General features: G+C 51.8%; 1 protein-coding gene and 1 long non-coding RNA gene across 4 annotated transcripts; one reads left to right on the forward strand and one right to left on the reverse strand.

Moving 5' to 3' along the window:
* DENND2D (DENN domain containing 2D) lies at positions 1 to 19804 on the reverse strand. 3 transcript variants are annotated; one of them, XM_059137287.1, is made up of 12 exons: positions 19568 to 19804; positions 14816 to 14991; positions 13810 to 13922; positions 13037 to 13106; positions 12240 to 12317; positions 11050 to 11190; positions 9814 to 9962; positions 5248 to 5425; positions 1977 to 2018; positions 1484 to 1568; positions 926 to 1165; positions 1 to 521 (listed from the first exon to the last, which is right to left on the reverse strand). In XM_059137287.1, exons 1-12 carry the CDS (start codon positions 19623 to 19625, stop codon positions 445 to 447), a joined length of 1407 nt encoding a protein of 468 aa, XP_058993270.1. In that variant the 5' UTR covers positions 19626 to 19804; the 3' UTR covers positions 1 to 444. The 3 variants fall into 3 exon arrangements, with proteins under 3 accessions (XP_058993270.1, XP_058993268.1, XP_058993269.1); XM_059137285.1 differs by lacking the exon at positions 19568 to 19804 and adding an exon at positions 15574 to 16110; XM_059137286.1 differs by lacking the exons at positions 12240 to 12317; positions 19568 to 19804 and adding an exon at positions 15574 to 16110.
* On the forward strand, positions 16289 to 23331 carry LOC131809870 (uncharacterized). Its single transcript, XR_009345322.1, has 3 exons — positions 16289 to 16415; positions 21228 to 21392; positions 22369 to 23331. It is a non-coding gene; the product is annotated as an uncharacterized LOC131809870 (long non-coding RNA).
* Positions 23332 to 23969: the final 638 nt, after the last annotated feature.

Here is a 23969-nt window from a genome sequence, read left to right on the forward strand (position 1 = left end):
AACAAGGAGATATTCATCTTTATTCTTAGCTTCACATGCCCACAGACTTCTTTTTTATGTGGAGAGACTGAGCCTTTGGGCCACAACTGCTCTCCGTGTTGAGGATTTAGTAATAGTGGTTCCTGGAAGAGGACCGTCACAGCAACTTCGGAGGCTCGTCAACCCTGTGCTACTACCGTCTGCTGCTCCGCATCTCCCATGCAGGCCATGCCCCTTGGAGCCCGGCCCTATGAGCACAGAGCTTGGAGCCTTCCAGAGTCCAGAGAAACTGATTCCAGGGATCCCAAACCCAAGATGCCAGCTCAAAGCAAGACCTGGTTACCAGGACTCAGAAGAAGGCTGTGGATTCTGGAGGTGGCGTGCTTCGCCAGTCCCACCGTGCTGGCAGGCGCCAAAAGTCCAAAACTGGCCTGTGAGTCCAGTCCCTCCTGTTGACCACAGCTCTTATTTCACAGTCTTTTCCCTTGATTTCTTGTGTTTCTTCTGTTCCTCATATTCAAGTATCTTCCGTTGGAAGTAGCCTGCAGGTTCAGATACAGGTGTTAGAGGTATGTCGCCTGGCCACGTGGACGATGATAAACTCAGGGGTAAGAATCAGAAATAACCTCCCTGCTCCCCGTGCTCCCCTGCCGCATTCCTGTCAGGATCCCCATGTCCTCATGGGCCCCTGGAGAGCGGAGTATTCAGTTTGGCCCAAAACTGGGACTACAAATAGGATTTTTTTTTTCAAATTAATAGCAGTTGGCTCCAGATTAAAACAAAGAGCAACTTCCACAAAATGGCATCCCAGAGGCATTTTCTGAGGCTTTAGGTTATTTCAGTCCAACCCCACCAATAAGACTCTTCTGTAGGCCTCCAGAGCCAGGGCCACACCTGACCTGGACCCTCCCTGGGCTTTGAATGATAGGGACCTGTCACCGTATACCTGCAGAAGGAGTCTGGCTCTTCTCCGCTTCCTGGATGAAAAGGGAGAAGAGCTGTGTCTTCACAAACTTCTTCACAAATCGGCGGATGGCCTTGGAGTTCAGAGCCTTATAGAAGGCCCGTTCTTGGAAGTGGCCTTGCCCATTTGCCTCCCGCTTGATGTAGGAAGCATAGTGTCCCACCGTCTTGACAAAGAACTGCACAAACGGGCCCGAAACATGCTCATTGAGCTGTTCTGAAGCTGCAGGACACACAGAGGCTGTCTCAGAAGAACCACCCACTCCTGCCTCCAGGTGGCTTCCAAGGCAGGCAGAAAGCTCCCAGGGAGGCAGCTGGGTTCGGGCTCATGATTACTGATTAAAATGGGAGACGGGGTACAGGTTCTCTGCCATTGCTTGGGAAGAATAAAATCTCACACTCATACTTGCCCTAGAATCTAGGCCCCTGGGACCAGTCCAGGACTGCTGAGTGAGTCCATTTTTGTTCTGGCTGGGATGGTTGGGAATCCCGCCCTCAGGTTCTGTGGAGAAACCCAAAATAGGGGGGACCCAGGACTTACTCCATGGCTCATGGGTCGTCTGACCAAGGGAGTCCAAAATGTCATCCTGAAGCTTAGGCGGAAGGATCTCTTTTTCGTCCCCAACCTAGGAGAGAAGAGCTCAGACTCAGAAGTCAAGCAGACTGGGAGGAGGTGCAGTGTTTGTACAAGCCTGAGGGGGGCATGGAACTTACACCCCAACTCCACCCCAAGTTGGCCACGTGGGTGAGAAGCAACAGAAGCTGCTTCTTGGCTTTCCATCGGACTGTAAACATTAGCAAGTTTCCCCTGCATCCCTGTGGCACACGATTTACATCCCTGATCTAGAAGCACCCAAACCGATTGCCTGGTAGTAGAGCCGTCTTTGCCAAGGACTCCTCCAGAGAGGTCTTGTTAGCATGGGTTCTCACCCAGGAAAAGCACTTCAAGTTTGTGCGAGTAAGTGGAGCATGGGAGGGACTGGAGCGATGGAGTTGGGGGTGGGCCTGCAGGGTGCCGGAGCCCAGACACTTACCGACATTAAGAAGGTTCCTTCACAAAGATTCACCAACAGGACCTGAAATAAACACAGAACGAATGGCTTTCTCTCTTCCCATCAGAGAGCCCAGGAGCACTTAGCATCTGCATTTTTGCCTGTGGCTGCACCTGTCAGCCCAGGTGGCAACAAGATCAGCAATTCTCCCTTCCCGCCTGATACCCTCCTTTCTCACCATCCTTGGAAACCCCCAGTCGCCTTCCTGGGAAAAGGTAGGAGGGTGTAGGAACGGGGAGGAGGAGTGCTACGGTAGGAGGGAATACAACTGGGGAAACCACAGCCAGTCACTCCCTTAATGAAACACTGATCCTAGGAATGGCTTCTATATATGGCACGGTTAGCATATGGCACACATGATAGGCTTTGCACATTTTCTCTTGTTCAATCCTTCCCACAGGAAGGATTTTCTCTCGTTCAATCCTTCCCACTATCCCCATCTTGCAGATGAAGCAAAGAAGTCGCCCAAGCTCCTACAAATAGTAGAACTGGTCTCCAAGCGTAGATGGAGCTGTTCTAGATACCGCATCCCTGTCCTCCCCACGCCTTCAGCTCCCTGCCGTCGTGGTCAGATTTCGGCCAGCACCGAACACTTTTTGATTTTTTTTTTTTTTAAGATTTTGTTTTTATTTATTTGACAGACAGCGATCACAAGTAGGCAGAGAGGCAAGCACAGAGAGTGGCGGGGGGGGGGGGGGGGGGGCGGGAGCAGGCTCCCTGCTGAGCAGAGAGCCCGATGTGGGGCTCATCAATCCCAGGACTCTGGGATCATGATCTGAGCTGAAGGCAGAGGCTTTAACCCACTGAGCCACCAGGTGCCCCATGATTTTTGTTTTTTTTTTAATGCTTGCAACAACTTGATGTACTTGCCTGGGAATCCTACTTTAAAAACTCCCTGGGATCTTTGGGCCTTCCCGCAGGAAATAGGAAGAGAAGGAAATGTGCCAAGGGCAACAGGAACAGGGAAGGAAAGGCAGTGAGGAGACTGTGTGTCTGTGGGCTGTGCGAAAGGCGAGCACAGGGCTGGCCTTTGAGTTCATCACTGCCGAGGGGCCCTCCGTCTAGACCTGACACTATAAATTGGCATCCTGCTGGTTAGATTCCAACCTGCTGATCTGTTTCTCGAAACCTCAGAGTGCTTTTAAATAATTGGAGTTGGTTTCCAATATTTAAATTGGAAAATTTCACATCAAGTTTGCTTTAGGTGCTTCTGAAAAGTCAGTGGCTCTAACACTGGTTGGTTGACGACGTTTCTAAAGGACCGCGTTCAGATGGAACGGAGGGCAGCTGCCTCCCTTAGGAAGGTCTGTGCTCCACAGTTTACCAGGATCCCCCAAAGCCTGGGCTGGCCATTTAAATGCCTGCAGAGCCTGTCTTTTCCTTTAGACTCTGGTCTTGTCAGTACGGTGAATGCTCCTTCTATGCTCCCTTCTTCCAAATAAAGGAAAAGAGCAACTGGAAAGTGTGCCAAAAGAGAGCGCAGGCAGTGTAATCATTCATCATCAGGGGAGAAAAGCTGAACTACTTCAGGCCTGAGACCACTTTGAATACACAGGCTGGGATGCCTTTCTTTAATCAGGGAAGGCTCTTCATTTCAGAGAGCTAAGAATGTGCATGAAGAATTTTTTTGTGAAGTTCCCCCAAATCTTTCTAGTATTTGCCGTTATTACTGTCTGTCGAGTAATCCCTTCCAGAGCTTTGGTGGGCAGAGAATCCCCCCACAGCCACAGTGGGCCCTGGCCCTCCCCCGTTCCTCATCCCCTGCCCATTTCACAGAGCGGCTGCTGAGGACTAAAATGGGCCAAGGCTCTTGGATAGCAGGAGCTGCAGTCTGGCTGGCCTTGGGGTGTCTTCGTGCCTGGCTGTCAGGGGAGGAGCTAGAACTGCATCGTCAGCAAGTTTCATAATTCCTAGGGTTGGGACATTTTAAGTCATTGCCAAACATGGGGCTGATACTCTGACCCAGTTAGTCACATGGCAAAGACTCCCTCAAAGGGCTCGTCTACTCAGCACTTCTGAGGAGGGCTGGGAAGGCCAAGGAAGCAGGAAGGGAAACAGCCTGCTTCTTTACTTCCCAGCAATATTTTGTATAAGAAGGGCTTTGGTTCTCCCTGGGGTGCTAGGTTCCCTCATTGCCTGTGGGGCCTAGAATATGTCAACTGAGTTCTCTGGACCTCCCTTATTTCTTATGGAAGTAGAAGGAGTCCTCCCACCAGGGCTGGTTCCTGCCTCTTCAGTAGCTTAAGACGAGATCCCACCTCTTCCTTTGGTCAGCCCTTTGCGCAGGGTAACAATGCAGATAGACCTAAGGAATCCTCTTAGCTTGAGAGTATATAGTAAGTTGATCTTCGGAAAGTGGCTACTGACAACTGAAACTAGAGTGCACGTTTTGAGTTGTCTTTCCAACACTGGAGATAGTTTTATGCTACCAATGCCCATTTTCACAACGGACACTTCTGGTGTGTCCAGGGCATTGCAAAGAAATAAGATGACAAAATCAAGTGGGATATGGACCTATATTCTCATTGGCTGAGTGAACACTGAGGTAGTCAGAAAAATAACCTGGGTTACGTGGGTGGCGCAGCCTGTTAAGCATCTGACTTGATTTCAGTTCAGATCATGCTCAGGTTTGTGAGATCAAGCCCCACATTGGACTACACATTCTGCTTAAGATTCTCTCCCTCTCCCTCTGTGCATCCCCTGCCCCACCACCACTTGCGTGCACACACACCCCTTCTAAAATAAATTAAAATTAAAATTAAAAAAAGGTAACTCTTGCTACATAAATCTGCATTTTTCAAGACTCATAGTTTGTAGGAGGGCTACATTAGCTCACTTGCAAGGAATGCGAATGAATTCTAATGGGCTGTGTGTTGTATAGACCAGCTGTGCCTGTCCGTTCAGATGAGAGACGGGACAGCCCAGACCCTGCCCTTTGGTAACTGACCTAGGACAGCTGGATGACCCCTGCATGAGCTGCCTCTTACACCCAAAAGGAAACCGCTCAGCAGGAGGAAGCAGCCGCTTACTGAGCATCAATTATGTTAGGCTCCAGGCTATGAGCTTTCTGTATGTTATGTCCCCTCTAATCCCTAGCTAGCACTTGAAAACCACTGTCCCCATTTCTCAGATAAGCAGCTCAGGCTTAAGGAGGTGAAGCAACTTGCTCCGAGTGACGCCACCCTTAGCCACAGAGAGCCCAGGTCCAACGCCAGTGGTCCTGGAGTCACGCCCCCTCCTTCCCACACCGTACCTCTTCCATGGGGCTCTCCATGACCTGCTGCTGGAAGCGCATTTGGACTCCGACCATGAAGGGGGTGGGGCAGCAGACAGTGTCCAGGAGTCTCTCAGGGACAACGGGGATGTAGGTGTGTGCCCAGCTGAAGGGGTAGAGTAGTGCGGCAGCAGCATGGATGCACTGAGACAGGGTGCTAGGGACAGGGCACAGAGAACATGAGTCACGGAGGCCTGCCCGCGCCTCCACCCCTGTGCAGCGCCCACAGCCCCTTCCCCACAGACCGTAGAAGCGAGTCTGGGAGCAGTGCAGGTTGTTGAGTAGCTGGGAGGGGAGGGACAGAAGCCAGAAGAGGCTGAGGCTCCTCTCATCAAAGACAGGGATTCTCTCTCTCTGATCTTTCTTTTCCCCATTAGTCTTCTCTCTCACCCCCGCAGCACAAAACTAGTGGCCCCAAAGAGGAGGAAAGAGGAAATGCCTTCACTCGGGCAGATCACTGGGTGAGCCCATCTATAGGCTCGCCCTGGCGCTAAGGATGTGGATACCAGGAAGTCCAAGGCACTGACCCGGCTTGACAAACTCACAGCGTAGTTAAGGAGACAAACATGTAAACAGTGGAGCAGAGCAGAGAGGCCAAGCCCCATTTCCTCCTGGAGGCTCTCCACCCTCACCCCCCAGCCTGTAAGTCTCACAGCTCCCTCTGGCCCCTCGAGGTTATTTCAAGTGAACAGGTCGGTGCCTGAGCTAGTCTGGGAAATTCCTAGATTCCAGGAACCTTTGCCCGGCGACTGCCCGCCGGAAAGTCCCAGAGAGGTGAGCCCTCCACCCTTCCAGTAAAGCATTCCCTGTGTGATTACGGCCTCGGTCGTGGCTCAGGCGGACTCCTCACCCCGCCCTCCAGCACACACACCCAGCCCCGCTCTCTGTCCTCTCCACAGCCTCTTCATGGATGGCTCTTCGTTCCTCCAAACAAGCCTCAAACCAAGGCCAATAAAAACACGGATGCCGAAACCTGTTTCAGTTCTTGGTATGGAGCTCGTACTTCCTGAGTTAGAAAGATTGGGTTTCTGAGGGTCCAGCCAAGGCTGAGGCTGCCTGGAAGTCCCCTCCCTGCCTGGGCTTCGGGGCCCTGACAAACGCAGTGTGGGAAGGAACTGGGGAGTCTCGGGATCTCCCTGGAGAAAGTAAGCACCCGAGAGACAAATCCTGCCGGCCTGGGCCTGGATCCAGATTAGCTGGCACCTGGAATCACCTTCACTTCTTGAACACTCATCTCAGGGGAAAGGCAGGAACCCCAGCCCTAGCCGCAACAGAACCTTCTCATTTTTCTACAGGGTTGAAAGTGGAAGCACTGTTTCCAGAGCAAAAGATTACACCACTTCCCTTAAGGATTTGGCTCACAACTAGTGCATTTTTGGTTATCACTGATTTTGCAAAAGGTTCAACCCACAGCCCTTACTCCCTGCCCAGACTTCCTTTCCTCTAAAACCCATGATATCCACCTGACCCTCTGGCCTAACTGTTGAGTCCCTAACATCCTTTTCTTCTTCTTCCCTAAAAGACAGAACCAGGGATGTCAGCCCAATCTCACTGGCTTTCTCCTTCCCACACAGCCACAGAAGGTCAGCCTCCCACTCTTTCCATGTTATTTTTCTCCACCATTCTGTCACATGTCTCCCCACGGATTCTCACATTTGAAGCCCCGAAGAGGCAGAGACCAAGACATGACAGTATCCTTCTTTGACTATGCCCAGAGATATAGTCAACAGAGAACTTAATATTAAGGATAGCAGCTAGCTTTTGCACAGCAAAGAAAACCATAAATAAAATGAAAGAGCAGCCTATTGAATGGGAGAACATGTGTAGATGATCTAATCTGATAAAGGGTTCATATCCACAATATATGAACTCCTACCACTCAGCACCACAAATCATCACCATCAGGTGATTAAGAAATGGGCAGAGTACAGTGTGGAGATTCCTTAAGAAATTAAAAATAGAGCTACCCTATGACTCTGCAATTGCACTACTGGGTATTTACCCCAAAGATACAGATGTAGTGAAAAGAAGGGCCTTATGCACCCCAATGTTCATAGCAGCAATGGACACAGTTGCCAAACTGTGGAAAGAACCAAGATGCCCTTCAACAGACAATTGGATAAAGAATATATGGTCCATATATACAATGGAATATTACGCCTCCATCAGAAAAGATGAATACCCAACTTTTGTATCAACATGGACAGGATTGGAAGAGATTATGCTGAGTGAAATAAATCAAGCAGAGTGAGTCAATTATCATATGGTTTCACTTACTTGTGGAGCATAAGGAATAACATGGAGGACATTAAGAGAAGGAAAGGAAAAGTGAATTGGGGGAAATCGGAGGGGGAGAGGAACCAGGAGAGGCTGTGGACTCTGAGAAACAAACTGAGGGTTTGTGGCAGGAAGGGGGTGGGCGGTTAGGTGAACCTGGTGGTGGGTATTAAGGAGGTCGCGTACTGCATGGAGCACTGGGTGTGATGCATAAACAATGAATCTTGGAACACTGAAAAATAAAATAAAATGAAATGAAAAATAAAATAAAAATAAAAATAAAAAGTGTTCATGTAGTAGTCCTAAATTCTAGAAAAGAAATGGGCAGAGGACCTAAGCAGACATTTTTCTAAAGAAGACATGCGGATGGCCTAACACGAAGAGATGACCCACACCACAGATTGTCAGGGAAATGCAAATTAAAACTACAATGAGATATCACTTCACTCCAGTCAGAATGGCTAGTCTCAAAAAGACAAGACATAACAAGTGTTGGCGAGGATGTGGAGGAAAGGAACACTCGTGCACTGTTGGTGGGAATGCAGACTGGTGCAGCCACTGTGGAAAACAGTATGGAGGTTCCTCAAAAAAATTACAAATTAAAATACCATACAACCCAGTAATTCTGCTGGGTGTTTACCTGAAGAAAACAAAAACACTACTTGGAAAAGCTATATGTACACCCATGTTCATGACCGCACTATTCACAATAGCCAAAATACGAAAACAACCTAAGTGCGACCGACTGATGAATGGATAAAGAAGTACGTACAGTGACTATTATACATTATATGAAATAATGAGATCTTGCCATTCATACCAGCATGGGTGGACCTCCAGGATATCATGCCAAGTGAAATAAGTCAGACAGAGAAAGACAAATGCCATGTGATTTCACTTCTATGTGGAATTTAAAAAACAAAACAAGACAAACAAAAGGAGAAACCGACTCATACCTACAGGGAACAAACTGGTGGTTTCCAGAAAGGAGGTGTGAAGAAGGACAGGCAAAATACGTGATGGGCATTAAGAGGTACAGACTTCTAGTTATGAAACAAAGAAGTCATGGAGATGAAAAGTATAGCATGGGAAATACAGTCAATAATATTATAATAATATTGTATGGTGACAGGTGCTGACTATACTTATCTTGGTAAGCATTGCATAATGTCTAGAAATGCTTTTTTAAAAAGATTTTATTTACTTATTTGATAGAGGGATCACAAGTAGGCAGAGAGGCAGGTGGGGGCAGGGGGAGAAGCAGGCTCCCCACTGAGCAGAGAGCCCAATGCAGGGCTGGATCCCAGGACCCTGAGATCATAACCTGAGCTGAAGCCAGAGGCCCAACCTACTGAGCCACCCAGTTGCCCCAATGTATAGAATTGTTGAATCAATATGTTATACACCTGAAATTAATATAACACTGGATGTCAACTATACTTAATAGAAAGTAATTAAAAAATAAAAATACATGAAATAAGTAAAAATAAAGAACAGCCCCCCCCCCCAAAATCCCAGCTAGCTCTTACTAGTATGTGTGTGCCTGCTAGAGTGGTAGGTACCTGATGTGTGCCCTATTTCGTTTAACCCTCGACACAGCCTTATGAGGAAGGTACAATCGTGATCTTGATTTTACAGATGAGATCATGACTTCAAGAAGTGAAGAAACTGACCTAAGGGGAAGCACACAGCTAAGGTAGAAGAATATATTGGATTGGAACCCTGTTCTGCTGATTTCAACACCTCTGCTTTCAACCACTATAGAATACTACATACCCTAAGGTCAAAGACCAGGTCAAGTTTGTCTGCATCTCCCTGATGTTTGACATCTGGCAGACAGTTGACACACAATAAATGTTTGTTGAATGAGTGAATAATGGATGGATGAGATGTGTTTGCCCTTAAGGATGACAGGCTTTACCTCCATACATATAAGCCTTCTCACCCTGTCCTGTGCCCTCCCTAAGCCATCACATCTGCACCTGCTCTGACTGGTCTCCACCTCAGCTGTCCCAGGAATACTCCGGGCCCTGCTCAGAGATAAATCTGGAACTTTCTTCAGGCGCAGGAAGCAGTCAAGTTTGGAGGCAGAAGCAGGGGAATTGCAACAGGTGTTTCTCTACAAGGCTTAGTACAAAATCAGACCTGGAGGCAGAAGGGTGAACCCACAGGTCCTACAGCCTGATTCCCTCAGAGAGCCCTCCGGCCTGTCCCCTGAACCCAGGAATGCCAGGCAGCCCAGGAGAGCTGCTCGGCAGCTGGACCCACCTGAGACCTTCTGCCAGAAAGATGATTCTTCTCTCCAACACCGCAGATGCAAAGATCTGAAGGATCTGCTCAACACTGAGACACGTCAGCAAAGAACGAAAATCCACGTGTTCTAGGTGGGAGTCCAGGGGCCGAGTCAGAGAGATAAACTGCAGGGGAATTGGAGAGAGGAGGCATCACCACGCTGAACAATCGCAAGGTCTTGAGTTCTGGGCCTCCACCAGCCTCCGCTCCTTTCTCCCCACCTGCCTACATCGGATCCTGCCCCTCCCCTCCTTTCCCTCAAGCTCAGGGCTATGCGGACCCATCCCCAGCCTGGCCCACAGGCTGGCTGTGAGCCCCCCTCCATTGCACACACTTTCTGCTTGAGGGCCTTCCCAGCTTGGGCCCCCCGGGTCACTCTTCTTGTCTCCCCCTCCATCTCAGAGGCCCCCCTAATTCGATGCGTGTTTCCCATCATGTACCCAGGCAGCATCCCGCTTCTTCCCTTTCACCACTGTCACACCTTTATAAATTCTGTACTTCATTTGTGTGTTGAACATTTAACATCCGTCTCCCCCACTAGACTTTCAGCTCCAGGAGGTCAGGAATCTCATTCATTGTACTCACCACTTTCCATCCAGAAAATAGTACCGCTTGGAGCATGGCAAGCAGTACGTGGGTTATGCTTATTTTTGGAGAAAGGGAAAAGCCTCGCCCCTTATTTTTATGTGGGGGAGCCAAAGTTCAGAGGGACACACCGATCTTCCACAGTCCCCAGGGTCAGGCCTGGGATGCTTACACCAATGTCCTACTTGCGGCCTCAGTGGGCTTAGTGCCTGCAACGGTAGCATCGCCATGAGGCATGGGTAGGGACGCAGGGGTGGGGATGGATGACAAGAAGACAGATGGAGGCCATCAGATAGAGACACTGGACACCCACGGGAAGATGATGGGGATTGGGGACAAGTGGCAATTTGGGGGCTGCAGGCAGCATCCATTCTAGTGCCAGGAAACTCAGCTTACGTGTGTCGCTATAAATACAAGTCTCGGTGACTTGAACAGTAAGGAGGTGCTTGGGAGGATCAGAAACCATGGGTTTGATTTTCAGCTCTGTCAACAAGTCCCGTCGGGCCCCTGTCCCCGCCTGGCTCAGTCTGTCTGTGCTAACCGGCTGGACGGCAGGACTAAAAGAGTGGCACCCCCCAGAGGCTGCCCTCTCCAGCCACAGAGGGGCTCACACCCTCAGTAACCCACCTCCGTGCCCGAGTCGGGGATGAAGCTCTTCAGAGTGACAGTCTTCCCAGGAGCAGGGAAGGCCGCCTCTCGGAGGCCCTGCATGAAGGGGTAAATCACCGCCACGGAGATCTGGTCCCTCTTCTCCACCTCATCCAGGATCTGCAAGGCAGGGGACCTTGGGAGGCAAGGCTCAAAGGCAGCCACTGGGAGGTGGCAGAGGCCTTCCCCCCTCCACTACCCCACCAACCCCACCCCTGCCCTGGTCCAGCCAATCCTTGAGGACCTTCCAGACCCCTCCGCCAACTGCTCCCCTCTCCTCCCTGGCAGAACCCAGGCTGCTGTTGACCTGCTGCAAGAGACCTGCCGCCTTCTTCCTCTTATCCTCTTCACCAGTCCCCATTCCTCCTAGCGCCTCATGTAAACTGCCTCCCCCCCACCCCCCGCCGGAGTCCTCCCAGGGTAAGCCGTCATCCATGACAGCACCATGTCCAGTCAAGCTGGATGCAGTGGGAGCCTGGAAACCTGGGCAGACTCCATCCCTCAGAATCCTGTATGGAGGAGCACTCCAGCAAGCAAAGGCCGACCGTGTCCCACACTCATCCTCCCAAGGGCCTGCTGGAGATAAAGCACACTGAAGTTCTTTTGTGGCCACCAAGACACTCCCTGTCCCTTCTCAGGACCTCCTCAGGTGTCCAGGCACTCCAGTTACTCTGGCAGGAGAAGCCCTAGAGACCTCTGCCCTTGGAGGAGTCAGAGCGAGTCTCAGAAAAGCATGTTATGACTCCATATAGTAACTGTCTTCATATTTGCTCAGTGTTCCGCGTTTCTCCTGTCACTTCATTCGAGTCTCACGCCCGACCATGAGTCAGGGAAGTGAGGGATGTCACACACCTTTGCCAGATGAGGAATGGGAAACTCCTGCCTCCTAACCTGGGGCCCTCCCTGCTGTCCTGCTCCCCTGCTTTCTTCTCTGACCCGAGGCGGGGCCTGGGCTCTCTGCAGGGCAGGGGAGACAGTCCCCTGGGTTCAGTGCCCACTTTTCTCCGAAATCAAGTCGAGCCCAAGCTCCTCTCTGCCTTGGTTTGCCCGCCCGTGCTGAGGGCAAAGCTCCGCTTGGGGCCCAGGGAGCACAGACAGGTCAGGCAGCCAGGCAGACCCAGGAGCTGAACAGGCCCTGCAGGCCCCGGGGAATCCCGCTGCACCTGTACCTTGGAGAACAGGCCGAAGCAGCCAATGCAGCTGATGATGCAGTACACCTTGGGGAGGCGAGGGCCACGGCCGGTGGGCTGGGGAGGGACAGAGAGGCTTCCTCAGGGCCACCGCCTTCCCCAGGGCTTCTCCCTACTGGGGCTGATGGGGCGCAAGCCCAGAGGTGGGGGCTGGGGGACTCAGAGGGGGAAGTGGGGTCAGAGGGAGAAAGACGTGGCCGGGCAGAGGTTCTGTACAAGGCGTGGGCAGCAGGAAGGCCAGAGCAGCCCCCAAAGTCAAAAGCTAATGGCTTGGAAGGAGCCAAACACTGCTGCCATCAGTGCCAGCACCATTTGGGGTCTGCAGAGAGAGGGAGCAAGCATGCTGTGGAGATGAGGGACAGGCTAGAGGCAACAATACTGTACAAGGGACATGGAGAAGCCTCTGGAGACCCAAGTATCATTGAATTCTGGTCTCTGCTCCAGGAGGCTCCAGGGGCCAAGGCAGCTAGGCCTGGGTACGGAGGCTAGAGAGAGGATCTAGTGGAAACCTCCCACAGGATGAGCTATTGGAAGCCTGGGGACAGCGGAGACCACAGCCGGGCCAGCAAAGGTCCCGTGGGTTGGCAAGGAGGGCCCTGCGTCCCCGTACTGCAGGGGTATAGAGGGCGCTAACGTGACAGCAGGGGCTGGACGGGACTCTCCAGGCAACCGCCATTGCCAGGGAGCCGAGGCTTTTGCAGCTGAAGCTCGAGCAAGCCCAGCTGTGGAGCGCAGTGGGCTGCAGAGAGGAGGGGGCAGTTCTGAGTGGCACAGACCAAGAGGCGCCTGCAGTAGCCGATCTTCCTGCTCCCATCCACGTTGGTCAGGACGAAGGAGAAGGTCTCCCTGAGGAAGAGAAGACACATGGTTTGCATTTACTCACCAGATCCTAAGAGAGGAAGGTGGTTGGCCTCAGACAGATGCTGAGGGGGGTCAGAAGGGCAGCGGAAGCTGCTGATGAATCATGAGAGTAATAATCACATCAATAATTTATTAAGTGCATATCGGTAGCTAGCTCTAAACATGCCCCCTCATTTCATTCCCAAAACAATTCGTTGAGGTGGATTCAGTTGTTATCCCCACTTTAAGGACAAAGGCGTCGAGGCTGAGAAGGTCGTTCTTATCCAAAGTCATTCGACTCAAATGTTTTGAGGCAAACTCCAAACTCAGGCAGCCAAATCCCAGGGCTGATGCTGAGGGGGACTTTGCCACACTGCCTTCTCAGAAGCCAAAGGCCTTGCATAAAGTCCAGCTTTGGCCAGAAGCAGTGAACCGTGGCAACCGTCATTCCCAGGACAGGTGAGACATTCTTGCCCTTCTCTGGACACAGGTGACAGATGGGTCAACGTGGTTGGCCCAGATCGTTGGCCCTGGGGGACTCCAGGCAAGATGTTTATAAGTGAGTCGACTCCAGTCCCTCCCCTTCAGGAGGGAAGCTGGTGAGAAACTGGCGTATACAGCGAGGGAGGGAGCCACAGGGCCCAGGGAGCTCGCACCTCTCTCTTCTCCCCCTGTCCCAGATTCCTCGGTCCGAGGCCTGAGCAGTTACCTGGGATACTCTGTGAGTGAGGCCCACTCATTGCCATCTGGGAAGCAGAACAAGGGGATGGCCCCGAGCAGCCGCTCCTCCTCTTCCTGTTGTCCCCGAAGCAGGTTCTCCCTCTAGAAGGAAGAGCAAGAGACCAGGGAATTGTGGAGGTCCTGGCCGGCCAGCAGAGAGGGCCTCATGGCTGGCAGGCTTCTTTTGTGGATCTAGGGCAGTTTGACGATAAGCCTTCCTGCTGGCATGGTGGCTCAGAGTGTGCCTCTAACCAGCCCTCCCCACAGAAACTACATTCTGGCACTGGATGCACCCCAAGGCTGAAACAGCCCCTCCTAGGCCAAATCTACATGAGCCCAAGTTAGATATCAGGACCCTAAGGACCCACATAGGCAGGAAGGGAGCCAGGGCTTCACTGAACACAGAAAGGCCCAGAGGCTGCCTGGCCTCCTGGGAGGGCCACGTGGAAGAGCGACCACAGCAGAGCAGAGTAGTGACTCGTTCAGCTGTCGAACCGTCGGGGTGCACAAGAAGGACGCCCCATCCCCACCCTTGACCCTACCCCCAGAGCAGACTAGAAGGAGCCTGGTGTTTGGGCTGCAGCCGCAGACCGAGCCTGCCCACCAGCGGAGAGCTGGCCCCACCCTCTCCTTCCCACCCACCCCAGAGAGGGGATGCTGGCCAGGAGGTCTGGGGGAAGGCAGGCCTCTCTACAGAGAAAGGTGGCTGAGGACAGAATTTAGAAGAATGAGGAGGCCCCCCAAAAGGGGCAGAAGAACCAGCCTCGTTTCTCTGCCAGGGAGCCCAGGTCAGTTCCTCACAAAGAAGCCAGACCTAGATTCTGTGGGTGATAACAGGAAACGGGGCAGGGCCTGAAGGAAACGGGAGCACCGAGCATAGGGCGGCTCCAGACTCAAGCCCTGGCAGGGTGGAGTGGGGAAGAGGGCATCCCTCCCCCCACCGCCTCCCAAACACCCAAATCCTGCCTCACCCTGCCTCCTCCTTCCATCCTTACCTTGGGAAACTGGTAGGTGATGGTGGGCTCATAGTCAGGCCCGGAACTCTTTTTTTTGAGGGAAACCACGAGGAGGTATTCAAAGAAGTGTTGCCCTCCAGCGAAGGCGGGCAGACAGTGCTCCTGGGGCCTTTCTGGCTCCTTTACAGGGTCCCTTGGATTATCCTGAAGAGATCCTGAAAGCAAGACACCAAGGCCCACTTGGTATTTCAGTGGCCCGTGCCCCAAGGGATCTGTGTGGTTCCAGAGAGCCTCGCCCCTCAAGGCCACCATGCCGACGCCGAGATGCCCGGAGCCTGCCCAATGACTTAGTGCCCGGAGCACGGGGAGAGCCACCCGGATGGTTTTCATGCCTGCCCTGGGAGATTTCTGAAAGCACAGGGAGCCAAGAGGAGAACAGAAACCGCTGATTTGGAAGCCAAGGAAATGTACTGGGGAGCCACTGTGGAGGCAGAGACTGGGCCCATTCAAAGGCGCCCAGGGCAAGACCCGAAGCAGGAAAGACTGGGTAGAGATGGAACTGAATCAGAGCAGGTCCTAGGGCCATGTGTCTGTGGCCACACTGGCCCCTATGGCTGGCATGACCGGCTCTGCAATCTAATAGGGGAAGCATCCTGGCCTACGCACATGGGGGACCAAGTGGAGGTCAGGCTATAGAGACTTTATGTGGAAGAGAAGGAAGAAGCATTTCAAGGAGGAAACAGCCCCGTGGGAGAGGGTCACCCTAGAAAACAGGAAGTGGGCAGTCCAGTCCAGACCTGCTCGGAGTCGAGGCAGCCGGCTGTGGAAGAGCCTGAGCATCCCGCCTATCACTTGTCCTTCCATCGCCTCCAGCCTGCAGGGGGCATGGAGCGTCTCCCCTTCCTCAGGACACAGGCTGGCTACAGAAAGTCTAAGGAGTGGCTGCCGCTTCCGTCTCCAGCCACAACTCCATGAAGCCACGCCAGGCGCTGCCTTCCAGAGAGAGGAGAGCGGCTTCCATGCTGAGCACCCAATGATTGAGCAAGAAGGATGTGACGGGACCCAGGAAGGCAGCTGAACGCCCGCGTTGACAGAGGCAGCATCCTGGCACTGCTGCTCTGACCTCAGCTCCTCCCAAGAACCCCGGGGTGTGGCAAGAAAAAAGGTCATGAGCAAATACCTCTAAGGCCCAGCTGTTTCTGGGCTAAGGGCTTTGAATCCTGTGCTGCGGACTGTGCCGTGGGTTTATGGACAACCTCGGGACAGTGAGGAATGCGCAGCAGCAGCAGACTGGGCACCGGAACCTCTCCAGCCCCAGGACAGGGATTTTTGTATTCCTGTAACTTTGATTCCTGACCTTTCACATCTCAACTTGATTCACTATGGCCAAAAAACCCTGCGAGGCCCCCCTGCTGCACATGGAAGCTTCCAGAACTTCAGGACTGCAAGGAAGCGCATGATACCAAACCTTTCCCACAGCCAGCATGCCACTGCCTCTCCTGATTAAGATAAATAGACTCGGCTCATTAATTTCTTCCATGGAAAATTTTTTCTAGCAAAAGAGTTGTGGAAATCGATCCAAACCTTAAAACCCTCCTCTCCTGGACGTAAAAAAGAGAGCAAATCCATCTCTGAGCTGGTGAGTTCCTGGTATGTCAGGATGATCTACAATGGTGCATCTCTTACCACCTATGATATATCCTTTTTCTTTTTTTTTTCTTTTTAAGATTTTATTTATTTGACAGAGAGCACAATCAGGGGGAATGGGAGAGGGAGAAGGAGAAGCAGGCTCCCCGCTGAAGGACTCCATCTCAGTACCCTGGGATCATGTCCTGAGCTGAAGGCAGATGCTTAACCCTCTGAGTTGCCCAGGCATCCCCCTGCAATATATCCGAAGACTGACTTCTCTCACGGGACCCACTCCAGGGCTCCAGCAAAGAATGCCTCCTCCCAGATAGGAAGCACTGAGTCAGGACATTCCCCCCACCCCCACCCCCGTGGCCCACAGTAGGGGACTGGTTGCATCAGCAGCCTGAGGCTAACTCCTTGACAGTGGAAAGCTACGAGGTGATCCTGGCCCCACCCCCAGTCCTGCTCAGTCTTTTCTCCCTGTTGGGTCAGGTCAGCTAAGAGCAGAGCAACTGGCCCCTTGAGCTCTAGTGGTATCTCAACACTGTGTCTGGAGGCTGGGGAAAAAAGAAAAATAGCACTAAGTCACCTGGGAGTCTCACATAAACTTCCGAATGAGCAAATCTGTGGGCTAAGAGCCAGGAGGCAAAAGGGTTTGGTGGCCCTGTCTGTGCTTCAGCAAAGAATTAGCAGACTTCCAGCAGAAAGTGGGTTGCTGGAATATGGGGAGATGGCTGTCTCGTTCTTAAGAGCTCCAGCCAGGCTTTTGTGGGACTAGTAAGAGCCAATACTTGGGGATCCAGACATGACTCCTGGGGAGAAGCCCAATTACAGTAAATAAGGATGTCACAAAATCTGTAATGGTGAGGACAATGACCCAGAACACTCAGAATTGTCGCTACGTCTTACTCAAAACGTGCAGACTTGTTCACAATCCTCACCACCTGTCTGAGGAACAAGTATTGTCCTGATACAGATGGGGAAACTCAGGCACAGAATAATTCAGGGGCTATTTAGGGACTATTAACGGAGTCTGTTTGGAGTAGGAATTAGGAGAGGTCCATGTCTATGTTCCCACCTTCTGGATGCAGTACACACCAAACATCCCACCAATGTGGGGTGCCTCCTGTTTGCAAAAGTCTTTGAGAACCCAAATCTTTTCACTGATCGTTCCAGAACCTCAGGAAATTATTCCTTTCCCTAAACCCTGGGTTTAGGGGTTGCATTTTCAGCCCATTTCCTCCTGCATTATCAGGAGAGCCTGGAGAACAGCAAAACACGTAAAATCAAACAAAAGAAGTTATTAAACTTTTGGGCTGCAACCCAAGAAATCCAGAAAAGGATTGCTTTCTTCTTCCTTTCAAAGAGGTTTATCAACACAAGAGAAAAGCAGAAAAGAAAACACTCTACCCTATTAATATAGGCCATCTCATTTAATCCCCAGAGCCCTGGAATGAAATTACTGTCCTGAGTTTTTCAGTTGAGGAGGGAGCCACCCTTTCCAGGGAAGTCAGGAGTCTGGTTACACTTGTTCCTGCACCAGGAAACTCCTCCCACAGGCACCCGAGTAAAGTTACAGAACCAGCTAGAATATAGGTGAGGGAACTTTCTGGAACTTTTATTTGGAAAGCTGGCTTTTCCTTTTCTAGCTCAGCAGCTCCCAACTCAGGACCACCCCCACTGCCAGGTCTTCCCACCAGGATGACTTACACATGCATGTACACACACACACACACACACACACACCACCTCTTATCACACAATTGCCCTGAGGACAAAAGGGCAAAAGAAGACGGGGAACTCCTTAGAAAGGTGGAGGATGGTATGGAAGATGAAAAGGGCATACTCTCCTGGCCTGACAGGTGGCTGACCTCAGAACAGGTAATACAGGCTGCTCATCTCACAGCTACTCCCATGCCCAGGTAGCTGCTTCAGCTGCAATCATCAGCCCAGTTTGGGGGCTGGGGTGTGTGGAAACAACTGGAATGTCTCTTCGTGGCTGCAAAAAGCAGAACTCTTCCATTCACATGGATTTCTTGAGAGTTAAGGGTGCCCAGTAAGAGCAGACCAGTAAGTCTCCATAGAAAAGAGGAAACTAGGGGTGCCAGAGTGGGTCCCCACTCTGGTCTCTGACCTCTTTGCCTTGAAAGGGACCAGATACTGGAAGCCTGTGTTTAGGGTGAACAGCAAGGTCTGTGGGGGTGGGGCGGGGGGGGGGGTGCAGGAGTGATGGTAGAAGGGGCACTGATCTCATTCCCAGATCTCCCTGTTTCCCAGGCCTGGAGTAGGAAGGGTTCTCACTCAACTTTTTGACTGCCAATGTTAGACAGCTTGGAATGGCCCCAATTTACTCTCTAGTTGGCTACTTTCTCCTCAGTCGGTGGGACCTCTGGGCAAGTATCTAAGGGTTCCTGCTGCCCAGCCACAAGACGGGCTACTAGCAAATCGAAATAAATGTTTGTTGAATGAATTAAAAACATGAATGAACAACTAATGGCGTTCTTGCAAAGCCAGTGCCCCTGCTAAGAAGAAAGGGATCGAACAGTGACTTCTGATTGAAACCCCACAACCCTGTAATTATTTTCCCCTCACCTGGGGGGGCAGAAGGGGGGTGGTGGCGGGTGTCAGGAGCCACAGGAGGTGCGCCCTGTCTGGGTAACACACTCTAAGGCAGCAGCAAAGCAGGTCTGTCCCCAGTCTGCTGGGGGCCACGCTCTCCCCGGCCCCGCCGCCACCCGCAGGTGGGGGTGTTCACGTCGGGGAGCCGAGTTCCTGTCGAGCCCAGCGGCGGGGCGGGGCGGGACTGAGGCGGGGGCTCCCGGAGGGCGCCTCGAGCACACTGCGGTTGCACCACAAGCTTCCTGGCTGGAAGGACACGTGGCCCCGGGGCCCCACAAAGGCTTCCTTTGGCCCGCCACCTCCCCCTCGCCCCCACGGGCCCGGCCGCTCTTCAGACCTCCGACCTCGCGGCCACCTGGCCCCGTCCCTTGCACCTGTGTCCCCCCTCCCGCTCACCTGGCGCCAAGGCTGCGCTCCTAGTGGCCCTCGGACTGCCGGCGGAGCCGCCCCCCCGCGCCCAGCTCCCCCCGCCCCCAGCCCCGCCAGCCTAGTGGCCGAGCCTCCGACGTCGGTGCCGCCCCCGCGCCCCAGCCCAGCACTAACCCCCGCGGCCGCGCTTCAGTCTCAGGCTGGCTCGGAGGCGGCGGCCGAGCCCGTCCATGGCCCGGCGAGTGCCCGGCGCCGGTCCCGGGTCCGCGCCGGCCCCGCCCCCAAAGCTCGCCCTTCGCGGGCCCGGCACTTTCGCTTTCACGCGGGGGGAGGCCGAGGGCACAGGCCCGGGACGAGGCGGCGCACCTTCCGGACTGCGGGCCAACCCCCGGCGCACCTGGGCGGGCCGGCTCTGCCTTCGGGCCCCCGGCGGGGTGGCGTGGGTGACAGAGGGCGCTCGACGCGCGTCCGCGAGGAGGCGGCGCCACCGCGCTCCCACCCTCCGTGGGGCACCCCGGGAAGTTCGACTTGCCGGAGCCCGCAGTCCCCAAACGCGCGGGTGCGACGCGGTCGCGCCCTACCTCCGCGGACGGGCTGGCAGTGCCCACTGGGCACCCCTCTGGGCACCCGTGCCTCTTCCAGGTGGCTCCGGACTTACCTCAGAGCGCACAGAATTCTCGGAGTCAGCACAGGCTTCCACCTTTCATCTCTCCCCACCCTGCAGCCGCTTTAGCCTCTGGCCAGTTCCAGCACTTTTGCGTTCTGAGTCCTTGCACCGCAGGGCACGTGTCCTTCCCTCTTTTCCCTGTTTCACTTCCGTAAGAAGCAGCGAGCCATCGAGCCAAGGGCTGCCCTTTGGGCTCCCAAGGAGGAACAGGAGAGGCGCTTCGCGAGTTCTGACCCTGCCTTCCCTCCGGAGCGTTCTCTGGCAAATCAGCAAAGTGGGGGTAATTCCTGCCCTGCGGCCCCCACAGAGATGTGAAAGCTGAGGAACAGAAAGTTCTTTGTAGACTCTTCTGTGATAGGAATGTAAGGGATGATGATGGTGGTGGTGGTGACCATGATGATGATGGATGATAATGATGATGTCAGTGGCAGCTGTCTGCACTCGGGGTCTAATCCCAAATCCCATACAGCCTTTCAGTTCCTCCTCAACCCTTATATTCATTGGCTTCCAAACACACAGAGACTTCAGGCTTCCGTGGTCAGACATAAAAATTTGCATCTGATAAACCCCACTGGCTAGTGGGCCATCTGCCGGCTCTCTTCTCCCTCCCAGGTGGGCCTCTGTAGGGTAGGAAGGGTGGGATGCATGCAAAGTCCATCCGAGGTGTCTCCATTCACAGAGGTTTTAGTCTCAGTTTTAGGGTGGGAGGCAAAGGGCAGAAGACACAGCCAGAAATATGTCTGGGATCTATAGAAATGACCCTCGGACTTACAGCTCCTTTCCCTCTCCCATGAGTGGCCTCCAGGTACCTCTTCTGTCATAGACAGGGTGGGTGAGCAGGAGTGGAGAATCCAGCCCTGGTATTAAACTGTCTAGTCTTTGCCAGGAGGTTCTAAAAGTTGTCTGTACTCTGGGCCTATGCAATTTTGTACTTAATTACATGGTCAGTTTCTGTTCTCTATTCTCTGTGTGTTACACCCTCGTGCAAGGACACATCTCTTCCCTAAGTATCTTCTCTTGGCTTCCCTGGTATCCTGTGCTTCTCTGTGTAAGTATTGTGATTGTTCATGATCAACTTGTCCAGTTGGTTGAATATTATTGTGCCTTAATTTTCCCAACCTATTTTATGGTGGTGCTAACCAAACTACTTCCTTCCTTTAAAAACAGAGGAAGAAATATGGGCACGTTCACACTAAAAAGGCATGCATGGATGTTCATGGAAATCTGATCTGAAATAGCCTCAAACTGGAAATAATCTCGAATGTCCCTAAACAGTGAAATGTATGGACTGTGGAATAATCTTACAATGGAGTACTATACAGCAATGAAAATGTAAGTAAAACCCCTGCTGCCTGCAACATGGTTACATCACACACACGTGATGTTGAGCCAGAGGACCAGACACAGAACAGCACATAATGTAAGGTTCCATCTACATGAAGTTAAAAACAAGCAAAACAAATTAATGGTATGAGAAACCAGGATGATGGTAGATTTATGAAGGAAGGAAGAAGGAATGATTGGAAGAACAACATAGGGCTTCTGGGGTGCTGGGAATGTCCTAAGGCTTTACCTAGTGGCAGATACACAGATGTGTTCACTATGTGATCATTCTTTGCATTGTACATGTTTATGTGTTTTTCTATACGCATATGAGTTTAATTTAATCTTATTCATTTTTTAAAAGATTTTATTTATTTATTTAAGAGTGTGTGTGTGTGTGTGTGTGTGTGTGTGTGTGTGTCTGAGCTGGAGGGAGAGGAAGAAAGGATCTGAACCAGACTGTACTGAGCGAAGAACTCAATATGGGGTGGGATCCCACGACCTCAAGATCATGACCTGAGCCGAAACCAAGAGTTGGCTACTCAACAGATGGAGCCACCCAGGTGCCCCTATATGAGTATAATTTTAAAGGATTCTTAAAATACTCATGAGGACCTAGGGTGACATAAATGAAGGGATAAGCCAGGTGAGAATGAGGAAGTACAGACAACACTAGGAAAGTTAATTGAAATGTTGGGTTAAAATGGAAAAGATAAGAAGGTGTTTATATAAGCCTAGGGATGGGAACAAACAGGGAAGTAAAGTAAAGAGAATGGCAGGTGGATCAAAGTCTAAGAGGAGGGGAGACAGCCTCGGTACAAGATTGGCTTCAAAAGGGAAAAGAGAACTTTATGTGAAGGGGAAAGCAGGATATGAGAATGGGTAGGATGCTGACTGCTTTGTAGATGAGAAAGTGAGAAGTTAGAGGATAGAACAAGACACCTCAGTTTCTGCTAAAAGTTTTTCTCTTCTTTTCTTCCTGTAGCTGCCATTTCCCACATTATTCCACAGGTTACTCTCCCAGAGTCTGGTCGTGGAGCAGAAAGAAAATGACATGGGTCACCTGGGTGGCTCAGTGGGTTTAAAGCCTCTGCCTTCGCTCAGGTCATGATCCCAGGGTCCTGGAATCGAGCCCCACATTCAGCTCTCTGCTCAGCAGGGAGCCTGCCTCCTCCTCTCTCCCTGCCTGCCACTCTGCCTACTTGTGATGTCTGTCTGTCAAATAAGTAAATAAAATCTTAAAACAACAACAAAAAAAAGAAAATGACTTGAGCCTTTCTTGGAAGTCTTGAAAGGAAGTTCCCAAGGGAGTTTTATTCAGGGAGGTAGCATGGCAGAATGGACTGACATTGGACTCAGCCCTACCTGCCGCTTACTTGCCCCAAAGCCTGAGGCTGGCATTTCCCTGAGCCTCACTCTCCTCTGAGATAATAAAATCACCTTGCCGTGGGGGTTGCGAGCACTAGAAAGAACACGTTGTAATCCAAATGTCCAAACCTCATGCCCCAAATCACCATAGCCTACACTCTGTCTCCTTTTATGGCAGAAGTACTTACTATCTTTTACCAGGCTCCTGTTTCCAGGGAGTCCTGAGAAACCCTTAAGAAGTATTTACATGTTCTACAGACCAATTCTGGTAGCTGCTTGTCATCGTCATAGGGATCCAAACTACTGCCCTCTCTTTCCACAGTCATGTCCATTTTCCTCTGTTCTCCCTGTGCCATTTTGCCCAACCTGGGGATTGAGATTGATCCTACCTCCAGTTCCATACAGTGACTGTTAAGATCAGGAAAGAAGTTTTGTTAAGACTTTGCTGAAGGCTTAGTGATGTGATAAGTATATTGCCAAAGTGGGAACTTAGAAGCCAAGTATCACTGCTCTTGGGGTCTACACCAGGGTCCTCTCCTGGATACTTCTCTGCCTGCCCTCAGCTCCACCCACCCCTCCCCATGCTCCAGAGGCCAGATGACCTGAGTGCAACAGAAATGCTCTGGAGTCCAGCCCTGCCTCATACTCAGTTCTTCTAGAATGACCGACAATGACAATGTTTATTACCTTCAGGGGAGAGTGCAGGCCCATACACAGGACGTGATCGATCTTGCCCCTTGGCACAAAGTCACCAGAACAAAAACAAAATCAAAGACCACTCCAAAGGATGGGCTGATACAGAATAATATTATTGATAGTCCAGTACAATTCCTCTTCAGAGCTTGAGGTAAACAGAAGCTCAGCCATCTAGCCTTCAGACCATCTTGGAGTTTGGGCTTCTGATCTCCTGTGATAAATGACTTGGACAATAACCAATACATCTACCAGGAAAAAGCCATGGTGGCCAGGATTTGTAAAGGACATCTGAATAATGGAAACAAAGATGACCTTTTATATTATAGTAAAGAGCTTCTAGAGCCAAAGTTCTCAATCTCTCTCTTTCAGACAAGAGCTTGCGCTCTCCATTTGCATAACCTTGACCAAACCTTGACCCTCCCGCTTGTAAATCAGATCCTGTTACAGCCTCAGTTCACACTATTGCCTTTGTTTCTGCACAAGCACTTGTAACAATTTGTAGTTACACATATATTTCTGAGA

The sequence above is a fragment of the Mustela lutreola genome, chromosome 10 (assembly GCF_030435805.1).
Source record: "Mustela lutreola isolate mMusLut2 chromosome 10, mMusLut2.pri, whole genome shotgun sequence".
NCBI lineage: Eukaryota > Metazoa > Chordata > Mammalia > Carnivora > Mustelidae > Mustela > Mustela lutreola.